The sequence below is a fragment of the Sphaeramia orbicularis genome, chromosome 4 (genome assembly GCF_902148855.1).
Source record: "Sphaeramia orbicularis chromosome 4, fSphaOr1.1, whole genome shotgun sequence".
NCBI classification, from domain to species: Eukaryota; Metazoa; Chordata; class Actinopteri; order Kurtiformes; family Apogonidae; genus Sphaeramia; species Sphaeramia orbicularis.
Genome location: NC_043960.1, coordinates 57522805 through 57549511, shown reverse-complemented (window position 1 = coordinate 57549511; position 26707 = coordinate 57522805). Strand labels below are relative to the sequence as shown.

Genomic DNA, 26707 nt, shown 5'->3' with positions numbered 1-26707 from the left:
TTCAATATGACGTGTTTGATGGAACTTGGGCGACGCAGTGACAGAAAGTCGTTGTCAGTGTAACTTTATTTGGGTGAATATTGAGAACTGACATTAGAACAAAAAGACAAAACACAAACAAGGCAACAGGATGAAACAGAAGTCAAGCCATGTGACGTACAGAAGGGGGCGGGGTTTATCTGAACAGTTCACACGTGTGTTTTAAGGCCCATCAGCCGTCAGTGGAGTTCCATTACAGGATGGGTCTGGAACAGAACCTTAGTACATGTGGACCAGTGGAACCACAACAGTGTGATGTCACTCAAACTGATTTGGCTTCAGTTTGATTTAATGTGAATCATTTTATGACATGAACAAGTGAAGCTCCCATGGATCAGGATCTGGATCAGGATCTGGATCAGGATCTGGATCAGGATCAGGATCAGAAAACTTGGCAGATGTGTTTTTAAAGTGTGTGTACATGTTTTCTACAGATGCTGCATAGCTGTAGAGTGTGTGTTAAAGCAGAATAAACATATATGTACAACCAGGACCCTCTACCATCATCAGACCCAGACCTGGACCACATTCTCAGACTGGGATGGAGGTGGTCTGGACTTCCTCTGTACATGTGAGTCTGTGTCCTGGACCCTGAAGGGTTCCTCATGTATCATGTGACTTTGTGATTGGACGTCGGTACAACAGCCAAATGGACCTACGTGTCTCTACGGTTCCACACTCACTTCCTGTTTCGTACAAATCAGCGCTTCATCATATGAACATTTTAAACCGTTTAAATTTGACTGAACGTCTGGAAAATGTGTTTGAAGCTGTGAGACATGATGGACTGATCTCACACCCATGGCAAAAGTCTCTTGCTGTGAGGCCGGCGTTGGGGCGGAGCTTAATGACCATCGGGCCAGCAGACAGTCACGTGTCCGCTCAGACTCGGGGCGGGTCGTGGTCGTCGGGGCGTGGCTGCTGCATCTGGACCACCACCGTCTCCACGGTGACCTCTTCCTCACTGTCGCTGCTGTCCAGGTCTTCGTCGTACTCGGAGGACTCCGGGTCCTGCTCGGACCGGGACGCCCCCGACATGGTCCCGAAGGAGTGGGCGCTGGTGGAGGCCAGGGAGCGCAGCAGCGGCGTGCTCTCGGACACCTCCTCGTTGTCATCGGGGACGCTGTCGCCCTCCTCAGAGTCGGAGTCGGAGTCTCCTTGTGAGGGGACGACCTTCTGCTTGCACACCGGGCAGGTCTTCTTGGTTTTGGTCAACCAGGGGTCCACACACTTACTGTGGTACGCTGATGACGACAACAAACAACAAACAACAACAACAACAGTTAGAGCCACAATGGCCAAAACCTCAGCCAACGCATGGCTTCGGAACATCACAGTCATGTGTTCATAAATGTAGAAATGGACGCCCTCCTGACCATGACCCCTGACCCCTAAACCTAACCCTGACCCCTAAACCTAACCCTGACCCCTAAACCTAACCCTGACCCCTAAACCTAACCCTGACCCTAAACCTAACTCTAACCCCTAAACCTAACCCTGACCCTAACCGTAACCCTGACCCCTAAACCTAACCCCTAAACCTAACTCTGACCCCTAAACCTAACCCTGACCCCTAAACCTAACTCTAACCCCTAAACCTAACCCTGACCCCTAAACCTAACCCTAACCCCTAAACCTAACCCTAACCCCTAAACCTAACCCTGACCCCTAAACCTAACCCTGACCCCTAAACCTAACCCTGACCCCTAAACCTAATCCTAACCCCTAAACCTAACCCTGACCCCTAAACCTAACCCTGACCCCTAAACCTAACCCTGACCCCTAAACCTAACCCTGACCCCTAAACCTAACCCTAACCCCTAAACCTAACCCTGACCCCTAAACCTAACCCTGGCCCCTAAACCTAACCCTGACCCCTAAACCTAACTCTAACCCCTAAACCTAACCCTGACCCCTAAACCTAACCCTGACCCCTAAACCTAACCCTGACCCCTAAACCTAACCCTGACCCCTAAACCTAACCCTGACCCCTAAACCTAACCCTAACCCCTAAACCTAACCCTGACCCCTAAACCTAACCCTGACCCCTAAACCTAACCCTGACCCCTGGATGTCTGGTTGGTCCTCTGTCACTCATGTCCTTCTTGAATATTTATCCAGTTTGTTGAACACCCACATATTTACTGACAGATTTAAATGAACTGTTTAGTTCAGTGGTTTCCAACCTTTTTTGGCTCGTGACCCCATTTTAACATCACAGATTTCTGGTGACCCCAGACATTCAAAACTGACACATTTTTTTGCTAAAATAATTTTTGGGGGGATTATGTAATAGTTTGTTAATTTTAGAGGACATTTAGTCTATATAATGTATATTATTGTGAACAGAGGCAGTAAATCCAGGTGTAGATTACTGCACAAAAGGAGTTGGATTTTCCTTGGTCAGGATCTGTCCAGTCAGTCCAGCTGTGATTTACAAGGAGGACAATTAATACTGAACAAACAAGAACTGAAACTATGAATTATGAAAGAGCTGCAGCATCTGAAACTGACCACAATGACAACCACAATGTCATGAGATAACTTTTTTGTGATCTGGCGCTATATAAATAAAATTTGATTGATTGAGTGATTTGATTGGTTTTCCCCTGTAAGTCGCTTTGGAAAAAAGCGTCTGCCAAATGCATAAACATAAACATAAACAATGAACATTTGACAGATAAACAGAACCACAGTGCTGCAGTTTCACACTCACAGTTTGTCATGTCTGTTATGGATTGGGATTGTCTCTGTCAACTCACCATATATTTTTTATTAGTATTTTTTTTTTTTTTTAATTTTTATCAATTACTAGAAATTCCAGGCGACCCCACGTGGGGTCCCGACCCCAAGGTTGAAAATCACTGGTTTAGTGACTCTGAGTATTTGTATCCTTCCTCTCACTTGGGCGTTCTAGAACAGGGGTATTCTAATCTGGTCCTGGGGGGCTGGTATCCTACATGATTTACATGTTTCCCTCTTCCATCACACCTGGTTCAATTATTGATCAGCTGATCATCCAGCTCTGCAGAAGCCTCATAATGATGGAATGGCTTCCAGGTGTGGTGGAAGAGGGAAACATCTAAAACCTGTAGGATACCAGCCCCCCAGGACCAGAACTGAATACCCCTGGTCTAGACCCTGGACTCTGAGCTGCTCAGTGTGTTCTTTAATCCTTCTGGTTTCATTGGATCCAGACACAGGTGCGTTTGTAGAACACACACCTGGGACACATTCACTGGTCGTCTGTCTCCGCCCACTGGACCTCAGCTGATTCAGGTCTGTCACTTTCAAAGAATTAATATTTATACAATCATATTTTATATTTTTAATTCAATGACCTTTCTTTGCAGAAATGTGTTTTCATTTAAAAAAGGATGTTTTTGTAAATCCTAAAAAGGAACATTACATTGAAAGTAAAGTGGAAAACCCTTTTTATACGCCCACCGTCCCCACTATATGAAATAATACTAATAGAATAATGCAGACAGGTCTAAGTCTAAACAGGACTAATTATAGAGGAAATGAACATCATTTATGAACAGAATTAACCTGGGACTTTAGTAAAAGTACAGTGGACAAACTGTTTTTCTTGAATACTTGTTCTTTTTCCTCAGTATGAAAGTGGACAAAGACCACTGAATGGGACAGTTCAGCCCCTGTAGACCATTTACAACGAAAAGACGTGTTTAAGGGTCAGGGTTTAAGGGTCAGATAGTGGATCGGACCCTAAATAACACATTAAGATTTAAAATGGACACAATTACTGTCCATCTTGAAAAACTCTAGAAGTTCATTCATTCATTCATTCATTCATTATATGAACCTGCTTTATCCTCACTAGAGTCACGGGGGCGGAGCCTATCCCAGCTCCTTATGGGTGAAGGTGGGGTTCACCCTGGACATGTGACCAGTTCATCACAGGACTGAACATATAGAGACACACAACCACTGATGAACCCATTAACCTATCAGTGCATGTGTTTGGATGGTGGGAGGAGCCAGAGAACATGTAAACTCCACACAGAAAGGCCCCACCCCCATGGGCCGCTGTTGGATTGGAACCCAGGACCTTCTCTAAACTGTAATTATCCAATGTACTAACTGTCTAAATGACAGGTGATCAGGTTTAAAGGTGTGTTTTCCAGGTGGAGTGGGTCTGAACACTGGAAGGTTCCACCCACTGGACCAGGTTGTGTGTGTGTGTGTGTGTGTGTGTTGGACTCACCATGTGAACACGGCAGCACTCGTAGTTTATCTCCTTCCTCATATTCGTCCAGACAGATGGCACACACATCGTAGCTGTCCCCTGGAACACAACAGAACACACACATTTAAGAACAAAAACACACACCTGTTATTTCTGTTATCGCCATGAACGCAACACTTCCACATCAGTCTGGAAGTGGGTTTGAGGGTCAGGGCTAGGGATGGTACAGTTCAGATGGAAGCATTTTCACCTTCTGTGTGGAATCTGCATGTTCAACCCTTAACCCTGTGTGTGTGTGTGTGTGTGTGTGTGTTCTCTCCATGTAAAGCATTTATCACTTTATAACGATGACATTTTTTCCACTATGAAGGACATTAAAACAAACCCAGCAGGTGTCCTTTGTTCTTCTCTGTCCTGTACACATGTCTGTGGGTCTGGAATAGTCTGGTGTTCCACACGTTCTCCTCATCAGACACACACACACACACACACACACCTTTTATAACATGTGCTCAGTGTGTTTGGACTGACTGGTTCAATCCTCCACTCCATCTAAAGTCAGTGTGTGTTGATCCAAACTCACTGTACTTTTCAACATCAGTGAACATGGCAGAGGTGATCCTGACCTTTGACCTTTACACTGACACCGTCCACCCCAGGACACATCAGGACAGTCCAGGGTTTGGATTTGGATTCCTGGACACTGATTGGTTTGAACATAATCACATGTTGATCCTGGACTCCTCTAACCCTCAGGACACAGGAACAGGACACTTCTATCGGACTCAGAACGTGGAACCGGCTCACCGGGACTGGACTGGACTCTGGTACCAGGTCCTATTCCAGACCGTTCCCGTTACAGGATAGTACCCACTTTACAGTACCTGGTCGTCATAGTGACGCTCTGCTCAGAGTTGCTGATAAACTTGTTGGTTGCCTGTTGTTCTGTTCAGTTCACACTGACTCTTTTCATGGTCCACTGAGGACAGACGTGTCTGGACCTCCTGGACCGACCACGCTGCGGTTCTGTGGTTCCGTCATCATGGATTAACCTATGGTATATTTACTGTACACTTCCACATCTGTTTTTCTTTTTAAATGGCGTGCCGCACATTGATGATGCAATGACACACAGACAGCTCTGACCAATCAGAGGTCTGCAGTGTTTATACGTCATGTTTTGGAACCTCTGCTGAACAAGTACCAAAAAACGAGAACCAGGTTCTTTTATGTAATGGAAACACAAAAAGGCTGAGTGGAGTTGAGCCGGTACCATGTAGAGGAACCGTGGCATTAGACCACATGGGTCTGGAACTGTAGAGTTCTGCACAGTTCTACCCACTGGTCCTGGTTCTATTGGCTACAGATGAATGATGGTTCTGTCATCTGATAGGTCACAGGTCACATGATCTGTGACCTATACACCCCCCCCCCATTCATCAACAGGTAGAAATACAGACGTATGAACCACCAGCAAAACACAGTGTCTGACACAGGAAGTGCAAAGAGAGTGTGTGTGTGTGTGTGTGTGTGTGTGCAGGAATGTACGTGCCCTCCCCTCCAGACTCCAGATTCCTCTTGTCCTTTTCCTTCCCTTCCCCGGTCGGTCGGTCGGTCGGTCCTGCTGTGTGTTTATCCAAACTCTAAATCAGCCTGTTTTCCCTTCAGTCTACACCAGGGCAGCATGTGACCGTATAAGGAGGGAAGGCACAGCAAAAAACACACCCTACCCTACCTCCAACCCCCCTCCCCTTTCTCTCCCTCTAACCCCCCCTCCCCTCCCTCTTCCTCTACCCCCCTCCCCTCCCTTTTCTCTCTCTCTCCCTCTTCCTCTAACCCCCTCCCCTCCCTTTTCTCTCTCATCCCCTCCCTCCCTCTAACCACCCCTCACCTTCTCTCTCTCTCCTCCTCTCTCCTCCCTCCCTTTTCTCTCCCTCTCCCTCCCTCCCCTCCCTTTTCTCTCCCCTCCCTCTTCCTCTAACCCCCTCCCCTCCCTTTTCTCTCTCATCCCCTCCCTCCCTCTAACCACCCCTCACCTTCTCTCCCTCTCCTCCTCTCTCCTCCCTCCCTTTTCTCTCCCTCTCCCTCCCTCTAACCCCCCCTCCCCCTCCCCTCCCTCCAAGTGTCTTTTTTTTTTCTTTTTCACTTAACTCCTTCCTCTTCACACTTTTAACTCTGCTTGTTTTTTTCCAAACATCATGAACAGATATTATTGTTATTATTCAAATGTTTTTTTTCAGTCAACACTCATTATTAAGGCAGAAGTTAAAACAGGACCATATATTCTTCTGGACTTGTCTTTGAGCTGGAGATCTGGGCTGAAGGAGGGTTAGTGCAGGAAGGAGTCCAGTATTTATCCACTGACCAAAGGATCAGATGTGGTCCCTGACTGAGACTAAGACTGAGACTAAGACTGGGACTAAGACTAAGATTCAAACTAATGTACAAACTCCTGTCTGTCCTCCTCTCTCCTCCGCCTCCTCTCTGCTCCTCCTCCTCTTCTTCTCTCCTCCTCCATCATCATTCTTCATGTATCCTCATAGTTGTCCTAGTGTTTCTTCTACAGTTCCATAGCTGGTACAGGTTTATAGTATTAGTACTAACAGTAGTCGGTACAGGTTTATAGTATTAGTACTAACAGTAGTCGGTACAGGTTTATAGTATTAGTACTAACAGTAGTCGTCTTACATCCATTGTTAGGGTTCATGTGCAGTACAGTAAGGCTATGTCTACACAGCCCATATCTGGCTAAACAGAGATTTTTCCTCTGTGTTTGTACCTACTGTTTACAAGACAACGATGGCCATGCCCACCAAAAATGATGGTTTTGAAAAAATCTCCAAAAAATGTTGCATTTGTGTGTAAACAGGGAAACGGAGATCTGGGATGGACGTCACAGTTTTCAAAGAAAATATTCAACCACTTCACATGTGATGATACAGTTTAGAGGAAGAGGATGGAGAGGTTAAGAACAAGGATTACATGGGAAAACGAGATCACCACCAAAATTTTATCATTTGTTCCTTGTGCCAGTATCAACATTTCCTAAAAATTTCATCACCATCTGTCCATAACTTTAGGAGTTACCTTGCTAACAGACAAACAAACAATCCCTGATGAAAACATAACCTCCTTGGCGGAGGTAACAAAGAAGTTTGGTGCTAGTCAATGTTAGCATCTTAGCTAATATCTAATTATTGGCCACTGCATCTGCTTATCAGGACCTCTGTGTATTTATGTGATATACAGTTGCAGAAAAAATTATTAGACCATCCAAAGTCATCCAAAACAATGGTTCTGTAATCCAGTCCTAACTCCTGTGTGTGTCATGTGACTAAAACAGACAGAAAAGAAAACATGGAATGTCTAAAAGCACTGTTTTTGTCAGTACAATGACATAGATACTGATGGAAGAACTGAAGTGACTTTGGTTATTATCAAGAAAACACGTTAAATGGACAGATATCAGCTCTGAAATTAAACTGAGACATTTTTGTTGGTGTCATTATATTTGTCCAAACAAATGGACCTTTAGTTGGACCGGGCATTAAAATGAACAGAAACTGAAGAAAACAAGGGTGGTCTAATAATTTTTCAGCGACTGTAGAATAAGGCTGTTCTGAGGTGTCTCCACATGTTCATCCTTCATCTGCTGTTTCTCAGTCCTTTCTCTGTTCTGTCCAGTTCAGTAGAAGGTAAATGAACTCATCATTTATGTCTGTGTACAGCGGTCTACAACAACTAAAGACAAAACAGGATTAAAAACAGACGCAGCTGTTAACGACTACAGAACTAACAGGGTTCCACTCAGAGTTCAGACCCTTCTTCATCCCCTCGGTCAGTTTGACATGTTAAACACAGTCACTGGCTCAGACATCTGCATGGTAGGTTGAACGTCTTGGATTTGTTTGGACCCAGAACCAGGAAAACATGTGATGGTTCTGTCCTCACCTACCATCCCCCCATCAGTTCATGACAGAAGTAACGTTTTGTTGTGACTCCTTTGGGGATTCTGATTGGTTTGTGGTACTGGATGGTCTCACCACACTGGCATCTACACACTTTCATGCTCTGATGGTTCAGATATGGAGCTGTGGAAATGAAGATTTTCCTGAAAATGGTCACATGTGCATGAGGTTATTTTTGAAACCAGAGAGGGAAAAATATCCATTTTCTAAAATACCCATATATGTGTAAACGGAGCTTAAGGGTGAGTGAGGAGCAGTAAAAGTCAGAGTCCAGTCAGTGTTGGAGGTCAGTCAGTGGATGGTGGAAGTGAGGGAGCTCCTCTGCTGACATCAACATGCTTCACACAGCCATGACTGAAACACTGCAGCTGCTCCGCTCACAATGTGTTGGTGTGTGTGCGCTCAAGCCACTGCTGGAGAGGAGGGGGACGCCCAGACATTCATACCCAAGGAGGGGGACGCCCAGACATTCATACCCAGGGAAGGATCCAACCAGAGGACAGGGGTCCCAACAAGACTCCAGCCTCCAACAGGCCACACTCAAAAGAACAACAAGCCCTTGTTCATCCTCTGCTGGTCATACATGGTGGATATGTTCAGTGTCTGACATCAGCGTCTGCCAGACCCAGAGCTGGGACAAGTCCTGATCCAGAGGACGAGGACTCTGTCAGACATTAGACTACCATAAGTACTGATGACACCAGACCCTGCAGTAAACCCACAGTGGAAGTCCAGCTAGCACACTGTTCCTCAACCTTTATTGAACAAAGGCCCACTAACAGCATCATGAGCCTCCTGTACCCCCCCCCCCCCAAAAAAAAAAGGGGGATGGGGGTATGTGCCTCTGTTATCCATCAGACCTTACATGGGGTCTTTACACAGAGGTACTGCCCCCGTTGCCAAACACTGGAATAGTCCAACCACTTACATTTCCACATGGGGGGAATCTGCTGCATCTCCTCTGTACTAACAGACAGCTGTTTTCTACCTTTACCATAAAAGGATATAAAGACTCAGCTTTTTATGAAGAATAAAATGAGATAAATAAATGAAAAACACATACACTCAAACAGGACCACTGGGGACAGAACAGCTCAATCTAAAATCTGTGTGCAGAGGTTTGGGACAGACAGCTGATGTCGGTGGGTGGGGGGTGGGTGGAGGGTGGACAGGTCCACCCATCCGCAGAAGGACATCCTGCCAGCGCAGCAGCATCCCAGGCTGTGGTCAGGCTGATCAGCTGCACCACGCCTTCCAAAACCACTGAACTAACTCCGAAAACACATCACACAGCACCACATTTACAGTCTCCCCTGGGACGGGATTCACACCAATGAGATGAAACAAGAACGAAGATCAACGTTAAAGGAGGGGACACCTAATGACATGAACAAATGCACCCATGTTCTACTTCAAGGTGTATGTTTAGAACATCTTCACTGGTTTTTAAAGCCAGAATGTAGTGGGGACTGTATAGACCATTAGGATACAGGTAAACAGTGAGGATGTATTTAGTGGGCGGGGCATAACTGGTGTCAGACAGTGACAGTTGTAGTGTCAACAGTAGATGAAGCTGGTGTGGGCGGGGCCTAACTGGTGTCAACCGTAAATGAAGCCGGTGTGGGCGGGGCCTAACTGGTGACAACAGTAGATGAAGCTGGTGTGGGCGGGGCCTAACTGGTGTCAACAGTAGATGAAGCCAGTGTGGGCGGGGCCTAACTGGTGACAACAGTAGATGAAGCCGGTGTGGGTGGGGCCTAACTGGTGTCAATAATAGATGAAGCTGGTGTGGGCGGGGTCAGGACACAAACAGAGTCCTGGCAGATCCAGATCCTTGTCCCATTACTGGAATGGTCTGTCCGCCAGAGACAAGGTGTCTTCCACAGATACGTGGACCATTAGCAGTGCGTGTGTGTGTGTGTGGGGTTCCTGATCCAGACTCACTGTAGGCTCAGTGGGCGGAGCCAACCAAATGGACGCAGCTCCAGTGGATGGACATGTGTTTATATGTGGATGAAAATCCCAGAGTTTCCACTGAAGAACAGCTGAAGACAGACAAACCCGTCCATGACTAAAACCCGTCCTGTGTTGGACGGACATGTGAAGGGTTGGAATACCGTGGTAACTCACACAGTTCACCAAAGAAAAACCACATCTGTAGCCATCGGTACCGTCGGACCAGAACTCACTGAGCCTGTGTCCCTTTATGAGTGGACATCCTGTTTGTCCCTTCAGTTTAAGAGCAAAAAGGACAGACAACAGTAGGGCTGTGTATCGGCAAGAATCTGGTGATAGGATACAAATCACAATACTAGGATCACGATACATCATGGTACTGTTAAAAAGGCCATTTTTTGTTTGTTTCCTTTTTAAAAAGGATTATTTCCCGGAAAAATTTAATTACACCAGAAATCTGCACACATACTAAACATTTTTATTTGATCACAACAGGATCTAATGCTATATCACAAAATGTTCCTGTGTTCAAACTGAAATTCTGTTTTACAGACATTACAGTTTCAGATCCTGCTCAAATGTTCATATTCTATTAGTTCAGAACTAACATCAGAACATTATTTTTGTCTCAACAGAGGAACCAACATCTACCTCTCAGACAGTAAAAAGTGCTTTTAGGATGCTTCAAATAACCATTATTTAATAAAACAGTGTTTTAGCATTTATCAGTGCACTGATAAAAGCTTATGTTTCCCCACGACCACTCCGCTCGTCTGGGGAACGTAGTCTGGTGGTCCCCAGACCTTGCACAAGACAATCCAGGCTCTTGTCATGGGTCGTTCCACGTTGGTGGAACGCTCTACCAAGTGCTACAAGAACAGAGGCATCCCTGCCTATCTTCAAGAAGCTCCTGAAGGCCCAGCTCTTCCGAGAGCACCTCCTATCCTAACACATTCAAACATTCCATTTTAAATATTCTAATAGGTTTTTTCCCAGGATTATCACAGATTCTTCCAGGATTATTTCTGGACCTGCTGTGGTGGTCCTGCCTCTTCCCTGCCCTCATCATCACCACTCACTTATCCTCAACTGCCTCCATGTGTCTCCCCCTACTCCCCCCTTCTCCCCCAGTCTCTATCTCTATCGCTCTCTCTTTTTCCCCTTCTCTACTCTCTCTCTTTAACCCCAACTGGTCAAGGCAGACGGCCATCCTCCAGGAGTCTGGGTCTGCTCCAGGTTTCTGCTGTTAAAGGGAAGTTTTTCCTTCCACTGTCACCAGTCACAAGTGTTTGCTCCTGGAGGATTCTGTTGGGTTTCTGTAAATGGGCTTACAGTCTGGTTTTGACCAACTCTACATATAAAGTGTCATGAGAGAACTTTTTTTGTGATCTGGCATTATATAAATAAAATTTGATTGATTGAGTGATTTAATTGGTTTTCCCCTCTAAGTCGCTTTGGAAAAAAGCGTCTGCCAAATGCATAAACATAAACATAAACATAAATGATAATAAATAAGACATAAACAATATAGAAAACCAAAAACCAAAAATGAACCTCCGCCATATCTGCATATGAACAAAAACCTAAAAATATCGATACAGTACTTTTTAATATCGATACAGTATTGTGAAATGAAATATTGTGATATATTGCAGAACCGATATTTTCTTACACCCCTACACATCAGGTTGGACATAGGACAGACTGTGGACTATAGGGTCATGTCCAGGATACTGAAGACCCAGATTAGTCTGATGGTTCTGGTGTTGGACAGACGTCCTGCCTGGTCAGAGACAAGGACATAAAACACAGTTGGACCAGACATGGACGATCATGGACCAGTGGACCAACTCTTCACTGACAGACCAACTGCACCGGCATGGATGGGACAGTGTTGTCTCATGGACACACTGATATGAAATGGACACTGCACAGTTTCCCAGAATTCCACCTGGTTCCATCAGTCCAGTCCGTCCATTTAATGTCTTCAACCGTAAGTGTACGGTTTGACTCAAAGGACGTCTTCAACCACAGTATTCAGTAAAAGTCAAGGTTGGTTTTTTATCATTTCTATTGTGAACCTACAGCACAAACACACATTTGTCCTCTTCTGTCCTCCTCTGTTTACCTAAGTTCATATTCAATGTTTTTCTGACACCAGAGTGAACAACTGCGGTGACGTAGACCGTGACACAGACCCTGTAGTGGTGTACTGACAAACAGATTCCCATCATCCCCAACTTGTGAGACTTTAACTACAAACAGTACTAGATCTTACTGCCACTGCCTGGAAAAGGTGGAATCCCCTTCTGTTTGGAGGGCTGCTACCAAACCTGTGTTCATTCAGCGTAGTGGTCCAAACCTTGGTGAGGTGGTTCTACGTCTGTACTTTGAACTTCATTGGTCCACAGTTGTACACAGACGTACAGTCTGTTCCTGCTGTTCTCTCTGTACCCAGTATTTATACACAACATGTCTTTATCAGGCCTTTGCCCTTTGGACACCAAAATCTTCCGAGATGGGACATTGCATTTTACCCTTAAGGGGGGGATCAATCAGCCCCCCCCGCCCCGACATGTGCCATGGAGTAGTCTAAAAAACCCTGTAGATGTTGTAGATCAGGGGTGTCAAACTCATTTTAGTTCAGGGGCCACTTTCAGCCTTATAGGATCTCAAGTGGGCCGGACCAGTAAAATAATAACAGATAATGTTTACATCTACAAAAATCGGAATAACATGAACAACTGGAAACGTCTTAAGAAAAACAACTGCAATTTTAGCAATACTATGCCTCAGATTATCAGTTTTTCATTTACACGTGTGCATTACAACTTACATTACAATTACAAATACACAAAACATTTAATAACAGGCAGAATATTGGTAAAATTGCATTTACTTATCTTAAGAAATTTCAGGTTATTCACGTTTTTTGTAAAATAAAATTTTTTTAAAATAAACATTTTCATGTAATTTCACTTTTTTACAGTAAAAAAAAAAAACAAAGAGGAAAATTTGCTGTTTTCATTATTTACAGGTTTAATATGATAGTATTTTACTGGTCTGACCCACTTGATATCTAATTAGTTTGTGTGTGGAATCTGAATTAAAATGATTTTGACATCCTCGATTGTTAATATCTTCAGTGTAATTTTTGTATTTCACAAATCCATCCTATGGGCCAGACTTGATCCTTTGGCGGGTCGGATTTGGCCCCCGTGCCGCATGTTTGACACCTGTGTTGTAGATAATGTGTATGATAATAATCCCTAAAACTGATCACTTGCAGACCACATGGTGTGTTTACCACCAAACACATTTATCTACAGAAGCCAATACTTTAGTCCACGGCTGTCAAACAGGCGGCCCATGGGCCAAATCTGGTCCACCAAAGGTTCTAATCCGGCCCATGGAATGAATTTGCGAAATGCAGAAATTACACAAAAGATATTAACAATCAGACCAAAGTGATCCAGTCAAATAACAGCATAATCTATAAATAATTAACAACTACAAATGTTATTCTTGATTGAATGTGAAAAAAAGAACACGACACTATGAAAATATTTACAATGACAAACTATCCTGTAACAATAAAATGTGAATAACCTGAACAAATATGAACAACCTGAAATGTCTAAAGAACATTATGTGCAATATTACTAATATTCTGTTGTTAAATGTTTGGTTCATTTGTAGATCCACTGGGATCTGTACTTTGGGTTCATAATCAGCTGTGATGGAATATTATAGAAATTGTTCTTATTTTAGTTCCAAACTCTAAAATTGTACCAATATTCTGCCTGTTCCCACCTGTTTGTGTAACATTGTGTGTAATACACATGTATAAATGATAAATTGAGGCAGAATATTGCTAAAATTTTACAAATTTTTCTTATAAAATTTCAACTTTTTCAGATTATTTCCATTTTTTTTCTGAGACTTTGCGAATGGAAACATTTTCATAATTGAATGTTTTTCATTGCACTAAAACAACAAAGAAAAGTTGTCATTATTTCTAGGTTATTTGTGTACTGGTGCGGTCCACTGGAGAACTGGGCTGACGGTGGAACCTGAACTAAGCTGAGGTGGACAGTCCTGCTCCAGCCTGTGACGGAACACTAACAGCGTTCATACCTTTCTTGTACTTATGGATGGGAAGCTTCTTCAGTTGGTCTTTGCGCAGGCGGCTCCTCCGGGCCTTGTGTCGATCCTGGACAAATTTGGTGATCTGGGCGGGGTAGGAGGACAAATGCTTTAGGATCAAACCACGTGTCTGTAGATAGATGTAGTGGCTTCATGTTGTTGTGAAATCTTCATTGACCTAATTAGAGTTTTTAAAGGCCACACCATCAGTCAGTGCTCCTCTGTGGGACTGGATCACTGTTCATTCATAAAGCTTAAACAGACTAGACGTCAGAACAAGCACGGCTACCTGTGGACATTTCACTGACTTACCATGAACACAACAATGAGGATGAGGCAAATTCCAACAATAATGAGGAAGGGGATCAGGTAGTATTCTAGTGGCAGGCTGAAGTCTGGCATGAGGACCACATGACCCCTAAGAAAGAACAAACACACAAAACACCATTTGGACTCACATTTACCACATAATGACCACATCCCAAATATCTGAGATAATAATGATTATCTGTATCATAATACTGGAAGGGCTCCGAGCGTCTGTGTGTGTGCGTGTGTGTGTGTGCGTATCTGCGTGGTTCTGATAAATGTAGTTGTTTTTATCTGACCTATTTGGTTCCTACAGTTGAGGAACAGTCCCATCTCCACATTAAATATCTCAGTAAGTTGATCAGACCAATATTTTGGCAGATATTAGTCATTTTGAATACGGTAGTCTTACAATCACCTTCCTATGGCCATGGCTAGGGATGGGAATCGTTAAGAATTTAACGATTCTGATTCCATTATCGATTTTGTTTATCGATCTGATTCCTTATTGATTCACTTATCAATTCTCTTTGGGTGAGGGAATAAAATAGTACAAACAGGTGTGTTTGCATTAACTGTCTTTTATATTTCCATCTCTGCACAGAAAATATAACATATACAGTATGGACAAATAATAAAACAGATGATGCCAGGCCTGGTTTGGGGGGAGGCGTACAATGAAAGTTAAACTAAAGACACTTTACTAATTCCTCTATTGCCGCATTTCCACTACGTGGAACCAGTTCGACTCTGCCTGTCTCCTGTTGTTGTGCACCTCATTTCCTTTCCCCTACCTTTGGAAACTTGTATTTGAGGGGGTACGACGTTTGTTGCCCACACCAGAACCGGAACTGGGCCCGGCTGACGGTCTGGTGTTCACTCTGCTCTAGATTCACAAGCACCGCTAAGTAGAGAATCAAATGAATCACATGCTGTGGACAAATGTTTGAGCAGATTGGAGGGATTCTACCCTTTTGAAAAAATGGAAGCTTTGCAAGTGTTACAAGTGGACCTGGTGTCGTCTTTTCAGACCGTTTCTGCCTCAACGCCATGTTAGCTACGTTCTGACCAAAACAATGCAGCGTATGTGTGATGTCATTGCACAAAGAAGGTGGAATCGATGAGCAGAATCATTAAGCAGGCAGGCAAACGATTCCAAGGAATCAAGCTACTGGGATCTCGATTCCCATCCCTAGCCATGGTGGTTAATGGGAAGCGCAGTACCACAGTGCATGATGGGAAATGAAGTTAAAAACAGGAACAACGCATTTACTCACTTCAGTCCCTAGATATCAGTATTAATATATTAATGGACATTTAAAGTTTAAAGAATGATTTACCAAACTATTTATGTCAGTACTTATAAAATATACTCACATCTTTTCCCAAAAGTCAACTCTGCCCAGGATAAAATGTCCCAGCTGAGACATTTCATCACCACATTATTATTACCTCCGCCAAGGAGGTTATGTTTTTGCCAGGGTTTGTTTGTTTGTTTGTCTGTCTGTTAGTGTGCAACATAACTCAAAAAGTTATGGACAGATTTGGATGAAATTTTCAGGGTTTGTTGGAAATGGGATAAGGAAGAAATGATTAAATTCTGGTGGTGATCGGGGGTGGGGGGGCCCACGGGGGGGGCCACTGATCAGCCTTGGCGGAGGTCTGCGCTCTCCAAGTGCTTCTAGTTACTTTAGCAGCAGTAACAAAGCATCACAAGACACAAGACATAACTAGAATGGGTCCATATGTTGAAGTGAGGTTGAATAAAAGCAACCGATGGTTAAGAAATGCTTGTATTTACACAGACAGGAACCAGGACCAGCACGTAGACTCACCCCTTCTCATATGTGTAGTCTTCTTTCAAAGAGTTGGCCGTCTCTTCACTCACAAAGACAGACGGGATATCGATCTGCTTCATAATATCCACTGAAAAGGCAAACAGAAAACTGTAGATCAGAGGTTGAACCGCAGTTTGGAACAGGGAACGTAGATTACAGGTGAATCTGCTGTTCTCGTCACATGTGGAATGTACTATTTTCACCTTTATTATAAACTGGGTAACTGTTGAAGTGAACAGGCCAATCAAACAAATCCACACCTGAAACAATACATCAGGTCAAATTGAACTAGTTGTAAAAATCAGAGACAAGTTTTCTGATACTGATAAATGTCAAATGTATTATCAACATGATTAATCACTCTTTTGACTGAATATGTGACATGTCTGTGGATCAGCTCAACTGGATGACCTTGAAATATTTTCAAAGCAGTGCTGTTATCTAAGACAAAAGATCATGGAAGTTAAAGGGGTGTAATATTCCACTACAGCCTGGGTCAGCTGGTGGTTCTGCTGCTGCTGTTCACATCCAGGAGCCGTACCGTGGTACATGCTCGTAACGCACCGTGAGGGGCAAACCGAACGGTATGATGTGTACTGCTGTACCCCTAGATTACACACAGTATGGACGTCTGTGATTGGTTCATGTGATGCACTTTTCCACCAACAGAAACACAGTCATATGTTTTCTTCCTGTTTGCAGTTAAATTCCCTTTGAAGCCTGTTTTTCTGTCTGTACCTGCAGCGAACACACACTAAACACAATGACACTATGGCCCAAACATTCAGTTTGGATAGTTTGAACTGTGCTTTAACGCCGTAGACTGAACAGCATTAGTTTGACATCTGCACTAAATACACACATTCAAATGGTGTTTCAGCGAGGCTCTGTCTGCTGACACGTCATCTGACATCACACATGTCATCAGGACGCACCGACGCGTCCACAGCAAGGTTATAATAGCTTTGGATTTTTCATTACAGTTTAGTTTTATTTAGTTTTGACTTTTTTTTCTCTAATTCAGTTAATTTTAATTTGTTTTTAGAGCACCTTTGCTAGTTTTTATTAGTTTTCATTTTTTTCTAAATGCTTAGTTTTAGTTTAATTTTAGAATTAATTTTAGTTTTGTCAAATCTTTTATCTTCCTCGCCGTCATATTCCCATAAATCCCAGACAGGATTCTGCTTTCTCCCAACATTAGTCTCCGTGTTTCCAGGTTGAGTGGGGACGAGAAGAGGACTCTAAACCACACATGATGAGAAGTGACGGACTGTGAAGTGTCATATGGTGCTGCTAGCTAAAATTGCTAGAGCAAAATAAATCAATTCCATATCAATCCAACATCGACAAAAACGAAATGAAGGGAATTTTATCCATAATTTTTATACGTTTTAGTTAGTTTTGTAAGCACACAATACAGTTTCATTTAGTTATCGTTTTTTCTTTTAATTATAGTTTTTATTTATTTCAGTTAACAAAAATGTTTTTTCAATTCTAGTTTTCGTCATTTTGTTAGTTTTCGTTAACAATAATAACCTTGGTCCACAGACCCTCTAGAGTTAATGGAGGATTCACTGCATTTGAACTAAAAACAGATGGATTTAGCCAGAATTAGACCAAGACAAGATAAGAGAATATATAGATAATTAACACGGCTTTGAGTAAGACCTGCACCATTTTATTGGCCGTGCTTTTGTAAAACTAACCGTGTAAATCAAAGGTGGACGACTTGCTGCCTCATACACTGTTCTGGGATCAGATGAACTGAAATTCTTTTAGTGAACCATGGATGGTGTGTTCAGTGATCTAAAGAGGAGCAGGATTCAGAACATGTTATCAGTCCTTAACTCTGAAAGGGATAGAGCCGTATATGGTCTAAAATAACAATATATGTATGATCATATGAATAATAACGAATAAATGTACAAACCACTAATAATAATGCAATAGTTGCAGCAACACAAACTGGTGCTGATGGTAAAGAGAAATGGTCCATTTTTGGAGGCAGTCCTTCACATGCAGTTGGACAGAGGATGTGGTTGGAACTGGGGTTGTATGGAACTGCTCTGTTTGTGTTTGGTCGGTCTGACGGACAAAGGCAGATGTGAACAGACACCTGTGGCTGAAGTCAGTGTGTGTTGGTGGACAGACGGACAGCAGACACACACACACACACACACACACACACACAGGGTGGAGGTACTTACAGTCATTGGAACCCATGCTGATTAAGTCGTTGGAGTCCACATTGTGAACGACTGCAGCCTTGAACCCAGCCTTCTGCGCATTCAGCACCTGCAACAACACAAGAGTTTTACCTGGACTGAGCACCCAGGTGACCAACAGGTTAGACCCCCACACCTACCAAAACAGGCCTGCATGTGACACCAAGGGGATCAGGGTTCTAGATAACATCGTCAAACCCAGGTTCCAATTTAAACCACCATATATAAATAGGAAGCAGTGGAAGAACCAGGGGAATCCAAAATGACATTCTGTGTCACTGAAGTCACAGCCATCATCCAAAGGGACAGTCTGTTCACAGACACACACCTGTAAGGGTGGGTTTAGACGAATGGAGCCCAAATGTGTCCATATGTGACCTGGATCTGATCTGTTACAGACGGTCTGAACAGCACTAATCTGACCCAGACCACTTTCATGTATGGTCCTAAATCTGACCCAGACCACTTTCATATGTGGTCCTAAATCTGATACAGATCTGATTATTTCCAATGTGACTTCACTTTGTTCGTACCAGGAAGAGGAGTGGAGGAAAACCACATTTCCTTCTGTAAACACAGTGTGTGTCTGCGTGGTCGCGTATTCCATCAGGACGTCTTTAGTGCATGTGGGTCACTTCAGGGTCACATTCAGTTCAGACTCAAAACTGATAAAAGTTGCATTTAATGTGGAATATGAACACAAACAAATCAAATTTCACCCAAACATCCAAATTGTGCATTAGACCTGCTGTGAACGGAGCCTTAGATACAACCCTTTTCAGGATATTGTTGTCTGCTGGCCTTGAAAACTGAACTCCCATGTCCATAATAACTGCTACTGTTTTCTGTTTGTCAGCATTTTCTGTCCAACAGTAATGTGAAAAAGCAGAAGAGACAACAGATAAGGCGCTGGAGCATCTGACCTAACATCTGCTGACAAACACATTTAGAGCCTGATTCCAACTAACAGTTTGGAAGAGACCAGATGTTTCCATTCGACACTGGGCAGTTTGTTCCTCCATGAAAAACCCTGAAGGAGCCAAGCCTTCAGAAGATCCACAACAGAATGTGTTCCTCATCTACGCAGATCCATCATTTACAACTGGTTCCTCTGGGATTCTGCCAAGTCTGACATCATCATCATCATCATCATCAGTCAGTGTTCATATTCATTTGTTCAAAGGGCCGTGTCCAGGGCTGATGTAGAAGTCCATCAGTCTCAGCTCTTCCATGAGTTCAAATCTAAAATGCAGATGCATGGGTTTGGACCATATGAAGACGGTGGAGGACCTGTGGAGGTGCTTCGAAAACAAAGCTGCTTTGACCACATTTTTCTTGTACCTTATATCATGTCCAGAGCAGATCATCACTGGTGCTTGTCCTTTAAACTGTAGTCAGCTAAAACATTCCATTATCTAATACAATCCACTGTCTCCTTACTGCAGAAGATAAAAAGATATGATGAATCTGGTCCATGGGATTGAATTTGGGGCCAATCAGAAAGCATCAACGTACAGTATTCTGAAAAATGTGAACCTTTACATGTCTGTGCCTGCCCACATGTTTTTAAGTGTTATAAATAACACAAAATATTATATAGTAACACATACTATAATATAATATAATACTGTATACATACTGTGGAAACATGCCACCATGAATACAATCTCATTAATCACAGAAAACATGTACATGTACCCTTCCTGTCCCACTGTCCTAGACTTCCTCAAACACAGCTGACTGTTTGGTTCCTAGTTGGATCCATCTTCTGATTCCATATATTGATCTTGTCCAACTCTCTCAACCTCCAGATGTTGAACTCAGCTCCATTTGACATGACCTTCAACCACCAATATTTCCTCCAAATCCCATCAAAGCTCTGATGCGGTTGGATCCACTTCTATATCATTCATACATATAATAGTGAAATAGTGCCTTTAATCCGTATCCAGCTCCACAGAATGACCAAACATGACCTTTGACCTGAACTCATTTGAATATCATGGTGGAAAATCCAGTCCAATCATTAGGTTGGACTTTTCAAACCTAAAAGAACATTCTTGTCCACCTTGGAGATTCTATGGGTGTAAATCTGTTCAACACACTATATTTATCCACCAAATATATCAGCTGTAGAATCTACGAGGAGGGACAGATGTTCAGTTTGAAGGACAACTAAGAAGGTTGAACACTGATCCATTCCATGTAGAAGTGAATGGACCATCCAACTGATCACCTAAACATGCCTGATTTACGATTCCAAGAGAAATGCCCACAAGACAAATGCCCACAACCTTAATGAAAAAAAGAGACAAATGCCCACAATTTGTAGTATGGCATTATTCCAAGGGGGGAACTATATGAATCACAGGTACTGTTTTTTACATTTCCTTACTAACAATGTATATAATTTTGTTACTTTTGTTGCTAATAAAATATTATGAAATTAAGTTGTGGGCATTTGTCTCTTTTTTCATTAAGGTTGTGGGCATATGTCTTGTGGGCATATGTCTGCGCACCCTGAGTTACTCATGTTTGTTATTCTTCTGATCTGAAGGATTAGCGGCTTTAATGGAACTCCTTTCCAGTTGAGTCAGTCATGTCCCGATGAATCCAACAGAGTTCAGACTTAGTTTTACAGACATGATCAGGATAAAGGATCCATTTGGAGATGATGGATCTGACTGTTTTACTGCAGGAACTGAGTCATGCAGCAGTGAACGTGGACCAAAAGGATTTTACAGACACAATTATGCATCTGAGACACACACACCTGTTTATAAAAGACATACAAACACTGAGAAGACCAGGACATGTCCACTGAAGACTTGTTTTGATGATGCCTGTAGCTGGACTGAAGGTGAAGACAGAAGACTGTAGCAGTGGATAGAGGGGAAACTGACTGTGTGTGGACTGTCTGTGTGTGTGTGGACTGTCTGTGTGTGTGTGTGTGTGTGGACTGTCTGTGTGTGTGGAATGTCTGTGTGTGTGTGTGGACTGTCTGTGTGTGTGTGGACTGTCTGTGTGTGTGTGTGTGTGTGTGGACTGTCTGTGTGTGTGTGGACAGTCTGTGTGTGTGGACTGTCTGTGTGTGTGGACAGTCTGTGTGTGGACAGTCTGTGTGTGTGTGGACAGTCTGCGTGTGTGTGGACAGTCTGTCTGTGTGTGTGGACAGTCTGTCTGTGTGTGGACTGTCTGTGTGTGGACTGTCTGTGTGTGTGTGGACTGTCTGTGTGTGGACAGTCTGTGTGTGTGGACAGTCTGTGTGTGTGGACAGTCTGTGTGTGGACAGTCTGTGTGTGTGTGGACAGTCTGCGTGTGTGTGGACAGTCTGTCTGTGTGTGGACTGTCTGTGTGTGGACTGTCTGTGTGTGTGTGGACTGTCTGTGTGTGGACAGTCTGTGTGTGTGGACAGTCTGTGTGTGTGGACAGTCTGTGTGTGTGGACTGTCTGTGTGTGGACAGTCTGTGTGTGTGTGGACGGTCTGTGTGTGTGTGGACGGTCTGTGTGTGGACTGTCTGTGTGTGGACTGTCTGTGTGTGGACTGTCTGTCTGTGTGTGGACTGTCTGTGTGGTGTGTGGACGGTCTGTGTGTGTGTGTGTGGACTGTCTGTGAGTGTGGACAGTCTGTGTGTGTGTGGACTGTCTGTCTGTGTGTGGACTGTCTGTCTGTGTGTGGACTGTCTGTGTGTGGACTGTCTGTCTGTGTGTGGACTGTCTGTGTGTGTGTGTGTGGACGGTCTGTGTGTGTGTGTGTGGACTGTCTGTGTGTGTGTGGACAGTCTGTGTGTGGACTGTCTGTGTGTGTGTGGACTGTCTGTCTGTGTGTGGACTGTCTGTCTGTGTGTGGACTGTCTGTGTGTGGACTGTCTGTCTGTGTGTGGACTGTCTGTGTGTGTGTGGACGGTCTGTGTGTGTGTGTGTGGACTGTCTGTGTGTGTGTGGACTGGTCTGTGTGTGGACTGTCTGTGTGTGTGTGGACTGTCTGTGTGTGTGTGGACGGTCTGTGTGTGTGTGTGTGTGGACTGTCTGTGTGTGTGTGGACTGTCTGTGTGTGTGTGTGTGTGGACAGTCTGTGTGTGGACTGTCTGTGTGTGTGGACAGTCTGTGTGTGTGGACAGTCTGTGTGTGGACAGTCTGTGTGTGTGGACAGTCTGTGTGTGGACAGTCTGTGTGTGTGGACAGTCTGTGTGTGGACAGTCTGTGTGTGGACAGTCTGTGTGTGTGGACAGTCTGTGTGTGGACAGTCTGTGTGTGGACAGTCTGTGTGTGTGGACAGTCTGTGTGTGTGGACAGTCTGTGTGTGGACAGTCTGTGTGTGTGGACAGTCTGTGTGTGGACAGTCTGTGTGTGTGTGGACAGTCTGTGTGTGGACGGTCTGTGTGTGTGAGTGGACTGTCTGTGTGTGTGTGGACGGTCTGTGTGTGGACTGTCTGTGAGTGTGGACAGTCTGTGTGTGGACTGTCTGTCTGTGTGTGGACTGTCTGTGTGTGTGTGGACAGTCTGTGTGTGTGTGGACAGTCTGTGTGTGTGGACTGTCTGTCTGTGTGTGGACAGTCTGTGTGTGTGGACTGTCTGTGTGTGTGGACTGTCTGTCTGTGTGTGGACTGTCTGTCTGTGTGTGGACTGTCTGTGTGTGTGTGGACTGTCTGTGTGTGTGTGGACTGTCTGTGTGTGTGTGGACAGTCTGTGTGTGTGGACTGTCTGTCTGTGTGTGGACAGTCTGTGTGTGTGGACTGTCTGTGTGTGTGGACTGTCTGTCTGTGTGTGGACTGTCTGTCTGTGTGTGGACTGTCTGTGTGTGTGTGGACAGTCTGTCTGTGTGTGGACTGTCTGTGTGTGGACTGTCTGTGTGTGTGTGGACAGTCTGTCTGTGTGTGGACTGTCTGTGTGTGGACTGTCTGTGTGTGTGTGGACTGTCTGTCTGTGTGTGGACTGTCTGTGTGTGTGTGGACTGTCTGTCTGTGTGTGGACTGTCTGTGTGTGTGTGGACTGTCTGTGTGTGTGTGGACGGTCTGTCTGTCTGTGTGTGGACTGTCTGTGTGTGTGTGGACAGTCTGTGTGTGTGTGGACTGTCTGTGTGTGGAATGTCTGTGTGTGTGGACTGTCTCTGTGTGTGTGGACGGTCTGTGTGTGTGTGTGTGGACTGTCTGTGTGTGTGTGGACTGTCTCTGTGTGTGTGGGACGGTCTGTGTGTGTGTGTGTGGACTGTCTGTGTGTGTGTGGACGGTCTGTGTGTGGACTGTCTGTGTGTGTGTGGACTGTCTGTGTGTGTGTGGACGGTCTGTGTGTGTGTGTGTGTGTGTGTGGACTGTCTGTGTGTGTGGACAGTCTGTGTGTGGACAGTCTGTGTGTGGACAGTCTGTGTGTGTGGACAGTCTGTGTGTGGACAGTCTGTGTGTGGACAGTCTGTGACTGGACAGTCTGTGTGTGTGGACAGTCTGTGTGTGGACAGTCTGTGTGTGGACGTCTGGTGTGGTGGACAGTCTGTGTGTGGACAGTCTGTGTGTGGACAGTCTGTGTGTGTGGACAGTCTGTGTGTGGACAGTCTGTGTGTGGACAGTCTGTGTGTGTGGGACAGTCTGTGACTGGACAGTCTGTGTGTGTGGACAGTCTGTGTGTGTGGACAGTCTGTGTGTGTGGACAGTCTGTGTGTGGACAGTCTGTGTGTGGACAGTCTGTGTGTGGACAGTCTCTGGGCCTTGGACACAGTAGCAGCTCCTGGGTTCTGTACTACCATTGTTTACTGCAGATGTAGTGGAGGAAACGGGATGTGACCAAATACTCCTGGAGTCATTATACATTCTGTGTTTCCTTCGACAGATGTGGACATGATGCAAGTGCATGACCTCATGACCACATGACCAAATGACCAAATGACCACATGAGAGCGGGAGGAAACACAGCAACAGCTTTAATCACTTTAACCCTCTGAAACAATCACTGGAGTAAATACAGTGTGTCCTCCAGTCAACTAAACCTGTAATACTTTTATATGTTTGTGTGTATGTGTTTGTGTGTATATGTGTGTGTGTGTATATGTATGTATGTGTGTGTTTGTGTGTGTATGTATATATGTGTGTGTGTGTGTATGTGTTTGTGTGTATGTGTGTGTGTGTGTATTGTAGTGTGTATGTATGTGTGTATTGTAACGTGTATGTATGTGTGTATTGTAGTGTGCATGTGTGTGTGTATTGTAGTGTGTGTATTGTAGTGTGTATGTGTGTGTATTGTAGTGTGTATTGTAGTGTGTGTATTGTCGTGTGCATGTGTGTGTGTATTGTAGTGTGTATGTGTGTGTATTGTAGTGCATATGTGTGTGTGTATTGTAGTGTGTATGTGTGTGTATTGTAGTGTGCATGTGTGTGTATTGTAGTATGTATGTGTGTGTATAGTAGTGTGCATGTGTGTGTGTATTGTAGTGTGTATGTGTGTGTATTGTAGTATGTATGTGTGTGTATAGTAGTGTGCATGTGTGTGTGTATTGTAGTGTGTATGTGTGTGTATTGTAGTGCATATGTGTGTGTATTGTATGTATTGTATTGTAGTGTGTATGTGTGTGTATTGTCATGTGCATGTGTGTGTATTGTAGTGTGTATGTGTGTGTATTGTCATGTGTGTGTCTACTGTAGTGTGTATGTGTGTGTACTGTCATGTATGTGTATTGTAGTGTATATTGTAGCGTGTATGTATTGTAGTGTGTGTGTATGTGTGTATCTGTGTGTGTATTGTAGTGTGTATGTGTGTGTGTAGTGTCGTGTGTGTATATGTGTGTGTATGTGTGTGTGTACTGTAGTGTGTATGTGTGTGTGTATTGTCGTGTGTGTGTATTGTCATGTGTGTGTCTATTGTAGTGTGTATGTGTGTGTGTATTGTCGTGAATGTGTATTGTAGTGTATATTGTAGTGTGTATGTATTGTAGTGTGTGTGTATGTGTATGTGTATTGTAGTGTGTATGTGTGTGTGTGTATATGTGTGTATGTGTGTGTGTATTGTCGTGTGCATGTGTGTGTACTGTAGTGTGTATGTGTGTGTGTATTGTAGTGTGTGTGTGTATTGTAGTGTGCATGTGTGTGTACTGTAGTGTGTGTGTGTACTGTCATGTGTATGTGTGTGTATTGTAGTGTGTATGTGTGTGTGTATTGTAGTGTGTATTGTAGTGTGCGTGTGTGTGTATTGTAGTGTGTATTGTCATGTGCATGTGTGTGTGTATTATAGTGTGTACTGTAGTGTGTATGTGTGTGTGTGTATTATAGTGTGTATTGTAGTGTGTGTGTGTGTGTATTGTAGTGTGTGTGTGTGTATTACAGTGTGTATTGTAGTGTGTATGAGTGTGTGTATTGTAGTGTGTATGTGTGTGTATGTGTGTGTATTATAGTGTGTATTGTCGTGTGCATTGTAGTGTGTATGTGTGTGTGTATTATAGTGTGTATTGTAGTGTGTATGAGTGTGTGTATTGTAGTGTGTGTGTGTGTATTGTAGTGTGTATGTGTGTGTGTATTATAGTGTGCATTGTAGTGTGTGTGTGTGTGCATGTGTGTGTGTATTATAGTGTGTATTGTCGTGTGCATGTGTGTGTGTATTATAGTGTGTATTGTAGTGTGTATGGCCGTTCCAGCTGAACTCCTCTGTCTTTTGTCCTTCTCCTGTCATTCTAATTTTCCACACATATGTGAATCTGTGCAGATCAGCCTGTCCGTTCTGATCCCATGTGTCGGCCTGTGTGCCTGTATTGTGTTTACAGATCAATGCCTATTGTTCTGTGCTTCCAGCTGCAGGCTGGCAGGACGCAGAAGACACACAAAATACTGGGATAGTGTGTGTTTAGAGGGAGAACAGGCAGATAGGTGGGGGCTGTGGATAAGGCCCTGAGTCCAGGAGAAGGTATTAGAACAGCCTGTAGATCCACTTAAAGAAGAAGTCCTTACATTTAAGATAAGGCCTGACCCCAACAGGCCCCTTTAACACATGAACCAACAGGAGCTACAGTTACTGTGGCTGTGTGGGACTACAGTT

The 26707-nt window shown here is 43.9% G+C and overlaps 1 protein-coding gene across 1 annotated transcript in view; it reads right to left on the bottom strand.

Annotated features, from left to right (window-relative positions):
• Positions 1-51: 51 nt before the first annotated feature.
• Positions 52-26707, bottom strand: part of LOC115418544 (E3 ubiquitin-protein ligase RNF13-like) — a 55470-nt gene continuing 28814 nt past the window's right edge. The window contains exons 5-10 of the mRNA XM_030133051.1: positions 18674-18761; positions 16464-16554; positions 14632-14737; positions 14311-14404; positions 4268-4348; positions 52-1283 (exon numbers count right to left, since the gene is read on the bottom strand). Of these exons, the coding sequence (XP_029988911.1) occupies positions 922-1283; positions 4268-4348; positions 14311-14404; positions 14632-14737; positions 16464-16554; positions 18674-18761 (822 nt within the window). The 3' untranslated portion in view covers positions 52-921. The remainder of the gene's footprint in view (positions 1284-4267; positions 4349-14310; positions 14405-14631; positions 14738-16463; positions 16555-18673; positions 18762-26707) is intronic.